Raw genomic sequence first — 11,179 nt, 5'->3', positions numbered from 1 at the left:
AAAGATGCGTTAGTGTTGGACGCTCAACACGCCCTAGACAACATTACTACAACAGATGCACATTGGGCAGTAGCATGGAGTTTACTCGTCCGCAAGTATGAGAACAAGAGGATCATTCTTAATGCGTATTTAAAACAAATTGTTAATTTAACAACGGTGTCTGATGGTTTACCAAATAGTTTACGCTTGTTATGTGACACCATCACGTCAGCTGTGCGTGCGTTAGAGCAATTGGGTCGTCCAGTGCAGCATTGGGACGATTGGTTGGTCTTTACCCTTCTCCAAAAATTAGACACGAAAACACGCTCAGCTTGGGAGCTGTCAACAACCAGTTTAGAACAAATTCCAAAATTTGAGGAGCTGGTCAGTTTCTTAGAAAATCGAATACATTCGCTGGAGGTAGTTAATAGCATGACCGATAACTCTAATCAGGAGAAAAAGTTTGTAACACCTATCAGAACAAAGGGGTTCGTGAAAAGCCATCATACCACTGTTCAACAATGCGTGCATTGTCAAGGTAAGCATTTACTGGCATATTGCGCAGAATTTCGGCAAATGACTGGGACAAAGAGATATGAGGTAGTCAGATCTGCAAGATTGTGTTTCAATTGTTTGAGAACGGGACACATGGGTCATAATTGTCCATCGAAATATCGGTGTCTGCGATGTAATGCAGCGCATCATACATTACTACATGACCATAGTGGAAGTGGTGGAGAAACTAATTACTCAAATATACCGGAAAAGACCACTGAAGCGACTAAGAAATACGCTGTCACATCAAATAATACATACATTTCCAGTGCTAATCAAGGTGCTCGAACTTTACATCTACAGACTGTTTTAATTGGCACTGCATTGATAGAGGTAAGGAGTCCTTCTGGTCAGAAGCTTATTGTGCGAGCTCTTTTGGATAGCGCGGCGGAAGCAACGTTTGTCAGCGAATTCATCGTGCAGCGGTTAAAACTGGACAAAACAAATGTCATAGTGCCGGTGAGTGGTGCAAATGGTGAAAGGGTCGCCAATTCAAGAGGAATGGTTTCATTTACAATCCATTCGTTAAAATCCGATTTCAACATGAATTGTGTTGCACTAATACTTCCACGAGTGGGTAGCGTTACCCCAACCATTCCCATACCGAAAGAAGCACTTGGTGAGTTCATGAATTTAGATTTAGCTGATCCTCAATTACAGGTTCCGGGGGCAGTCGATATGATTTTGAGCGCTTCAGATTATGCTGCTATTGTCTATGAGCGACTAAAACGGCATCCAACTAACAATATTGTTGCCCAATATACGCAACTCGGTTGGGTAATTTTTGGTGGACTGTCGCGACGAAAGGGTATTTCAGTGAAAGGACAAGTTAATTGCTGTCATACTCGGGCAACATTGCACGAAATGCTACATAAATTTTGGGAATTGGAAGAAATAACAAACCACGCTCCGTTAACAAAAGATGAAATGTACTGTGAAGATTTTTTTGAGCGTACAACTGTACGCAACGCAACGGGTCGATATGTGGTTAGACTACCAATCAAGCAGAAAGCTGATTTGGCAACACTTAAGTCAAGTAAACTAAATGCACTTGCATTATTAAACAGCACGTTACAGCGATTAACCCGAGATCCGGATATGTACAAACTCTACCAAGATTTCATGGACGAATATCAGACCTGTGGCCATATGGAAGTGGTGCCACACTCGTATGATGTAGCTTCAACATGTTATCTTCCTCACCATGGTGTCTATAAAGCATCGAGTTCTACAACGAAGCTTCGCGTAGTCTTCAATGCTTCTAATAAATGTTTGAGCGGAATATCTCTTAATGATTGTCTGCATATAGGTCCCAGATTACAAAATGATCTATCAAATATCATCTTGCAATGGCGGCATTACCCTATAGTGTTTACAGGAGATATCGAGAAAATGTACAGGCAAATTCTTGTTGATAGCAAAGATGTGGATTTGCAACGAATAATGTGGCGCGTTCGACACGGGGACGCCCCTACAACGTTCCGGTTGCTCACTTTAACATATGGGACTAATTGTGCTCCATATCTTGCCATCAAAGTATTGCGTACTCTGGCAAAAGAGGAGCAAACTCGTTTTCCACGGGCAGCTGAATCGATTCTAAATGAATTTTACATTGATGACGTACTATCAGGTGGAGACACTCCAATCGAAGCTGCAGAAAAATTGCACGAACTTCAGGAGCTTCTAGCAACTGCAGGCTTCACTTTACGTAAATTTAATTCGAATTCAAATGACGTTTTAAGCACTCTGACTGAGGACGTAAAAGCTCACGCCGACGATGTGGAAATTAACACCGAGTATAAAACTAAGACACTTGGTCTTACTTGGTATACAAAATCCGACAGTTTTGGTTACAGCGTCAATGTAACTTGTGACAACCATCATTACACAAAACGACTAATGTTGTCTGACATATCGAAGTTATTTGATCCACTTGGGTTCTTGGCTCCGGTTATCATTCGAGGAAAGATGTTTCTGCAACAACTCTGGCGTACTGGATCCGATTGGGATGATCCCTTGTCAATAGAGATGGCAAACATTTGGCATAACTTTCGTATTGACTTACAACAATTACATCACATTCGAATCCCACGTTGGATAAACACCACTTCGACAAGTGCAATTGAATTACACGCATTTGGTGATTCATCAAATCAAGCATATGCGGCTGCAGTATATGCGAAAACAACCATCGGTACGACCAGTTTTGTAAATTTGCTTATTAGTAAAACTAAGGTAGCCCCGTTGAAAGAAACGTCTATACAACGTTTAGAATTATGTGCAGCATTGCTAGCAGCAAAACTTCTACACAAGGTAAAAGGAACATTTAAGTGTCAACCATCACGCTGTATTTTGTGGACTGATAATACAACCACACTGTGGTGGATTAGAACTGATCCAGGCAAATTGAAGCAGTTCGTGGCAAACAGAGTGTCACAAATTCAGTCAATGACAAATATTGAAGACTGGAGGTATATTGCAACAAAGGATAATCCGGCTGATTGTGCATCACGAGGCAGTACCGTTTTGCAACTAAAAGATAATCTGATGTGGTGGTATGGACCATCTTGGCTTCGCTTAAATGAGAAAATGTGGCCTAACCACCAAATCAATCATACTGCTGACAGTTTACCTGAGAAAAAAGAGATTAACTCATTAACTACGCAGTTATCAACAGAAGTGTGGGAAATATTTGGACGATATGCTACTCTTGACAAATTACTCGTAGTCGTGGCGCAATGCCTACGTTTTATTCATATGTGTCAAAAAAGGATGCGTAGGGATGAAAGTTTCTGCACTTGGCAAGAACGTTATACGGTTCTTAAAAAATTAGTAACAATTGTACAAAGGACCGAGTTTACCAACGATTATGCCGCTTTACGGAAAGGCAATCCAATCAACAAATCAAGTAAATTGTTTAAATTGAATCCGAAGCTTGATTCCGACGGAATTATGCGTCTAAATGGACGACTGCAAAATGCGAATATTCCTTCAGATGAACGATGTCCAATGATATTACCCAAATGTCATGATTTTACTACGTTGATTATTAATCACGCTCATAGTCGAACATTACATGGCGGAACTCAAACAACATTAGCATATATGCGACGGCAATTTTGGGTTATTGAAGGAAGATCCGCTGTGAAGAGAGTGATTAACAAATGCATTACATGTTTTCGTCAAGCCTGTCGACCGCAAGCACAACTTATGGGTAACTTACCTCCAGCACGGTGTAATATATCACAGCCATTCATGCACACGGGCGTGGATTATGCTGGTCCATTTAATGTGAGAGCGACAAGAGGGAGAGGCCATCGTACTTACAAGGGGTATGTGGCTCTATTTATATGTTTTATTACACGAGCTATTCATTTGGAACTTGTGAGTGATATGACATCTGAAACATTTCTAGCAGCGTTAAAGCGATTTGTATCAGTCCGTGGCATATGCTCAGATATGTACATCGATCGTGGTACATCCTTTGTCGGTGCTGATGCTTTAATGAAAGATGAAATTAAATTATTTAAAAAACAAATTGAAGCTGGGTCTGTGTTTGCATCAACCGTTGGCATAAATTGGCACTTTATACCACTCGCAGCGCCTCATTTTGGTGGCCTATGGGAGGCAGGAGTAAAAAGCATGAAATTTCATCTTAAGCGTGTAGTAAACACGGCAACTTTAACTTTTGAAGAATTTTACACGTTATTAAAACAAGTCGAAAATTGTTTAAATTCGCGGCCGCTTACGGCTCTATCTGATGACCCCACAGACTTATCAGCGTTGACACCAGGACACTTTTTGATTGGACGAGCACCAGCTGCCGTACCTGAACCTAATTTGCTAAATACAAAGATTGGTGTACTATTCCGATGGAAGATGTTAAGCCAGATGTATCAAGACTTTTGGCGCCGTTGGTCCCAAGAATATTTAACACAATTACATGCCAGAAACAAATGGACTAAAAGCCAAACAAATGTCGCAACCGGTCAACTGGTCCTACTTCGAGATGAACGATTGCCTCCAAGCTCCTGGTTGCTTGGCCGCATTATCCAAGTCCATCCTGGCACGGACGGTGCTGTTCGGGTCGTAACCATACAAACACAGTCCGCCATTGTGAAACGGCCAATTACGAAGATCTCTGTTTTACCAATCGACATTGAAGGACGTCCTGAAGCACACGAGTAATATAGACGCAAGATCCGGTTGTATCTCCACGTCTAGGTGGGAGAAATGTTTAAAATTATCTATATCAATCTGGCAACCACTGTGTGTGGGCTGCTTTTAATGGTTAGCAAGTTTTTTCATTCTTCTTGTTGTACGGGCATCCGTCGTGTTCGGTTGTGTTTCGTGTTGTGCAGTAAATTTGTTTGAGTTTTGTTCTAATTACATTTAAAAATATGTTGTATATGATAAGTAATATTAGAGATAAATAAATGAAATATTCTTTGAAACTTTAAAGAAAGAAAAAACCGCATTTAACGAACAGAACTCATTGATCGTAACTGGAAAGACTGATCGTATTTTTGATTCTTCACGGGGTCTGAATCTGAAATAAATAAATTATTTTAGCATTTCTTTTATTAATTCACTTTAACTTACTTTTCTTGCAAATTTATATCCTGCTTTAGTTTAGGACTAGCCTGTGCTTCTTTGGTCTCAATTCCCATTGTATCAGTAATTTTTGTTTGTTTAACATTTTTTCCTTTTTTGAAGGGCATTTTTAATTCCGCCTGTATTCAACAATTTAGTGTTATTATTTATGAATTTTAATTTCGCCTGTATTCAACAATTTATTAATTATTAATTATTTATTAATTAAAGAAATTTCAACATACAGTTTTGTAAATGAACTGCGGAATTAGCAAAGAATACTTTTACTGTTTTAGAATACTGTTATATTAAGGCAATTCAATTATTGAAACTGTTGAAAATAAAACAGAAAACAACAAAATACAAAATATTAATAACGCAAAATAAGCAACCTCAATTTTTGACAAAAATTGTCAAAAATTTATATTTTCTAATTTCAAGCAGTCCCAAGAAATATACGATTTAGTTCAATTCAGTGTTTTTAACATGAACAAATGAAATAGTAAAATTTGTTAATTAGAAAACATATTAAAAGTTATTTTATTGCATAAAAGTATTTTATTAAAAATAAAATTGTTGAATTAAATTAATAATAAATTAAATAATATTAAAAGTCTTTAAACTATTCATACATTTGAATATGAATATTTTAATATACAAATATAATTTACATACTCCACTCTTTTTACCATCAAAAAATTGTTTACAATTTTTGTTTTTTTTTATATTTCTTATTGGATTTTTCACATATTTAACAAACACAAATTAACACATAGCACAACTTTATTAAAATATATTAAATATATACTCACATATATTTTTGCTTTACTAATTTGTATTTATACACATCAAAACAAACAAATCACATTAAACACAAAACATATATTTTAAATCCACAATTAATAAATTATTGTTTTTTTACCTTCTTTCGTCATTTTTAGGAAATTCATACATTCCCTTAAATAACTTACATCCCATCACGCAATTTCGCACCATCTTCAAATATTAATAATAATATATAATAATTTACTATAATAACAATTATAATAAATATAATTATTTTTTCAAAGAAACTTATTCACTACTTTTTATAACTCAGTTTGATTTGGCTACGTTTTTCAGTTTTTGGCGCATTTCTCCTGTCAAAATAACTAAACAAAACCCAATTTGCGCTCTTCATATTGCTCTTTCGTAATAAAAAAAATTAAGACCGTTCGTGGTGGTGAAACGTTCCGTTCGGGGTGGTGAAACTTTTCAGTCGTGGTGGGTCGAATTGCAACAACAAAACAACGTGCTTGGTTTGGTAGTAGTAAATTATTTTGAGAGTGTATTGGTTGGTTTTTTTTGTTTACATTTAAGTTGCCGTTCTTGTACAAGTATTCTTTGTTTCTTAATATGAATACACATGATTTTGTACAGCGGTTAATGGTTTTGTTTATGATTAAAGCAAAGAATCTATAGTACAAAGAAGTGCCACGCTCATACAAACGAAATACCCACTTTATTTTGCTGGTGGATTTATAATAAATCTACCCAACCTCATGCAACAATGTTCGATCGAGTCACAACTGGTATGATGACCAGTTCAAACCTATATGTGAGTCGAGTAAGGCTGACAAAAGCCCGACTGCATTCGTATTCAATCATACATGCATTCTGTATTACATTATACGCATGTTTGTATGTTTGTTCGCTGTAAAATGTTCAAACGATCAAACAGCATTTCAGTGACGAAGTCAAAATTGTGTACATTTGATAAGTTTTTGAATTTAATAGCATATGAAACAAAATTACCTGTTTGATATTGTTATGAATTGTAGTGTAAAAACACATTACAAATTTATTTATGTCTCAAATCTGATTTTTTCCTTTTTCTGACTTTTCCAATTTTAACATTTCAATCCTTTGTAAATAGCATTTATGCGCTTCCTCAAACCAGGAAGCATTATTAGTGGTTTTAGTGACTTCTATACATTTTTTCAATATAATGTTTCTTACTTTTCTAATATTTTTATTTTCTTTAAAATACTTTTAAAACACTTATTAGTTTCTAAATAGTCTACAAAAATTGCAAATAAATATAAGGAAAAATAACGAAGAACTTATAAAAACTTACTCTCAATGACATTAATCGTTTGCGTACCTTGCGATGGGGTAGAGGGCACATATTGCAAAACAACTACGTTACTTTTAAGTAAAAAAGATTTTGGCACAGAAAATTTTAGATCTTTTGTAGCTCCACCGGCTTTAATTATAATGGGTTCATATATTTCAAGCTGGTTCGCATTTGTTAAGTTGAATCGTTTATTAAGACTAAAAATAAAGAAGGTATATGAAAACGAAATGCACAAGATGCATGAGAAAGAATAGTATTGCCAGTATCAACTTATTTGTTCTTATTATTTATAACATTTATAACACCTTTCCTGAACAAATAATTCCTGTCTTGCTCATGCATGTTGTTTACAATATTATTAAACCATAAATTCATTCGAGACCAAAACCATTCATCAGAAAATTCAGCGTTTGTCTCGTAACAGCTTTTGTTAATATGTCTGCAATCATTTGGTTTGTTGGCAAATATTTTATTTCAATCTCCTTTGATTCTATCTTCTGACGAACAAACTTTGCCTTTATGTCTACATGTTTGGTTCGATTTGAGTGTGAATTGTTTGTTGCTACTTGAATTGCGCCTTTATTATCGCAGTATATGACTATGTGGTTTGTATTGCCAAATACAAGTTCAGATTCAAGTCGTTTAAGCCAAATAGATTCTTGTATAGCGGCGACAAGTGACATATACTCCGCTTCCGTTGAAGACAACGCAACTGTCTTTTGACGTTTAGTAGCCCAGGATATGGCACCAGATTGAAAGGTAAAAACGTAACCGGTTGTTGAGCGTCGATTATCTACATCACCGGCCCAGTCTGCGTCGCAGTAACCTAATATTACACTATCCTTTTCCTTTTTGTATACGAGTCCAATTTTCGTGGTTCCCTTGAGATAACGCATCACACGCTTTACTGCTTCCCAATGAGCCTTTCCTGGATTTGAATTATATCTACTTAGAAGATTGACTGCATAACTTATATCAGGTCTCGTAATTTGAGCAGCATATAGTAAACAGCCAACAGCTTGCATGTATGGAATCTGATCCATTTGTTGTTTTTGTTCATTGTCTTTTGGTGACATATCAGAGCAAAGTTTTTGATTGTAGTCGACTGGAGTTGCTGATGAATTACAATCTAGCATGCCAAATCTTTTAAGAATATTTTCTATATAATCTGATTGATCGATTCTAATACAATCACCCTCACGCGTGATGTTCATACCTAAAATCTTCTTGTTGTACGAGCATCCGTCGTGTTCGGTTGTGTTTCGTGTTGTGCAGTAAATTTGTTTGAGTTTTGTTCTAATTACATTTAAAAATATGTTGTATATGATAAGTAATATTAGAGATAAATAAATGAAATATTCTTTGAAACTTTAAAGAAAGAAAAAACCGCATTTAACGAACAGAACTCATTGATCGTAACTGGAAAGACTGATCGTATTTTTGATTCTTCACGGGGTCTGAATCTGAAATAAATAAATTATTTTAGCATTTCTTTTATTAATTCACTTTAACTTACTTTTCTTGCAAATTTATATCCTGCTTTAGTTTAGGACTAGCCTGTGCTTCTTTGGTCTCAATTCCCATTGTATCAGTAATTTTTGTTTGTTTAACATTTTTTCCTTTTTTGAAGGGCATTTTTAATTCCGCCTGTATTCAACAATTTAGTGTTATTATTTATGAATTTTAATTTCGCCTGTATTCAACAATTTAGTGTTATTATTTATGAATTTCCCGCTAAAATTAAAGAAATTTCAACATACAGTTTTGTAAATGAACTGCGGAATTAGCAAAGAATACTTTTACTGTTTTAGAATACTGTTATATTAAGGCAATTCAATTATTGAAACTGTTTTCAACATACAGTTTTGTAAATGAACTGCGGAATTAGCAAAGAATACTTTTACTGTTTTAGAATACTGTTATATTAAGGCAATTCAATTATTGAAACTGTTGAAAATAAAACAGAAAACAGAAAACAACAAAATACAAAATATTAATAACGCAAAATAAGCAACCTCAATTTTTGACAAAAATTGTCAAAAATTTATATTTTCTAATTTCAAGCAGTCCCAAGAAATATACGATTTAATTCAATTCAGTGTTTTTAACATGAACAAATGAAATAGTAAAATTTGTTAATTAGAAAACATATTAAAAGTTATTTTATTGCATAAAAGTATTTTATTAAAAATAAAATTGTTGAATTAAATTAATAATAAATTAAATAATATTAAAAGTCTTTAAACTATTCATACATTTGAATATGAATATTTTAATATACAAATATAATTTACATACTCCACTCTTTTTACCACCAAAAAATTGTTTACAATTTTTGTTTTTTTTTATATTTCTTATTGGATTTTTCACATATTTAACAAACACAAATTAACACATAGCACAACTTTATTAAAATATATTAAATATATACTCACATATATTTTTGCTTTACTAATTTGTATTTATACACATCAAAACAAACAAATCACATTAAACACAAAACATATATTTTAAATCCACAATTAATAAATTATTGTTTTTTTACCTTCTTTCGTCATTTTTAGGAAATTCATACATTCCCTTAAATAACTTACATCCCATCACGCAATTTCGCACCATCTTCAAATATTAATAATAATATATAATAATTTACTATAATAACAATTATAATAAATATAATTATTTTTTCAAAGAAACTTATTCACTACTTTTTATAACTCAGTTTGATTTGGCTACGTTTTTCAGTTTTTGGCGCATTTCTCCTGTCAAAATAACTAAACAAAACCCAATTTGCGCTCTTCATATTGCTCTTTCGTAATAAAAAAAATTAAGACCGTTCGTGGTGGTGAAACGTTCCGTTCGGGGTGGTGAAACTTTTCAGTCGTGGTGGGTCGAATTGCAACAACAAAACAACGTGCTTGGTTTGGTAGTAGTAAATTATTTTGAGAGTGTATTGGTTGGTTTTTTTTGTTTACATTTAAGTTGCCGTTCTTGTACAAGTATTCTTTGTTTCTTAATATGAATACACATGATTTTGTACAGCGGTTAATGGTTTTGTTTATGATTAAAGCAAAGAATCTATAGTACAAAGAAGTGCCACGCTCATACAAACGAAATACCCACTTTATTTTGCTGGTGGATTTATAATAAATCTACCCAACCTCATGCAACAATGTTCGATCGAGTCACAACTGGTATGATGACCAGTTCAAACCTATATGTGAGTCGAGTAAGGCTGACAAAAGCCCGACTGCATTCGTATTCAATCATACATGCAACCCTCTGTATTACATTATACGCATGTTTGTATGTTTGTTCGCTGTAAAATGTTCAAACGATCAAACAGCATTTCAGTGACGAAGTCAAAATTGTGTACATTTGATAAGTTTTTGAATTTAATAGCATATGAAACAAAATTACCTGTTTGATATTGTTATGAATTGTAGTGTAAAAACACATTACAAATTTATTTATGTCTCAAATCTGATTTTTTCCTTTTTCTGACTTTTCCAATTTTAACATTTCAATCCTTTGTAAATAGCATTTATGCGCTTCCTCAAACCAGGAAGCATTATTAGTGGTTTTAGTGACTTCTATACATTTTTTCAATATAATGTTTCTTACTTTTCTAATATTTTTATTTTCTTTAAAATACTTTTAAAACACTTATTAGTTTCTAAATAGTCTACAAAAATTGCAAATAAATATAAGGAAAAATAACGAAGAACTTATAAAAACTTACTCTCAATGACATTAATCGTTTGCGTACCTTGCGATGGGGTAGAGGGCACATATTGCAAAACAACTACGTTACTTTTAAGTAAAAAAGATTTTGGCACAGAAAATTTTAGATCTTTTGTAGCTCCACCGGCTTTAATTATAATGGGTTCATATATTTCAAGCTGGTTCGCATTTGTTAAGTTGAATCGTTTATTA

General features: G+C 34.0%; 1 protein-coding gene across 1 annotated transcript; it reads left to right on the top strand.

Annotated features, from left to right (window-relative positions):
* LOC119663766 lies at positions 1–4,722 on the top strand (the record flags this gene model as incomplete). The annotated part of the gene is given in 2 exon segments (XM_038073369.1): positions 1–4,174; positions 4,253–4,722. Coding segments are annotated over 2 exon segments (4,644 nt in total), but the record flags the coding sequence as incomplete, so codon positions are not given.
* Positions 4,723–11,179: the final 6,457 nt, after the last annotated feature.

Source organism: Teleopsis dalmanni, unplaced genomic scaffold (genome assembly GCF_002237135.1).
Source record: "Teleopsis dalmanni isolate 2A unplaced genomic scaffold, ASM223713v2 unscaffolded_contig_0862, whole genome shotgun sequence".
Lineage (NCBI taxonomy): Eukaryota > Metazoa > Arthropoda > Insecta > Diptera > Diopsidae > Teleopsis > Teleopsis dalmanni.
Note: the sequence above shows the minus strand (reverse complement) of the source record. Positions and strands in the feature narration are given on the sequence as shown.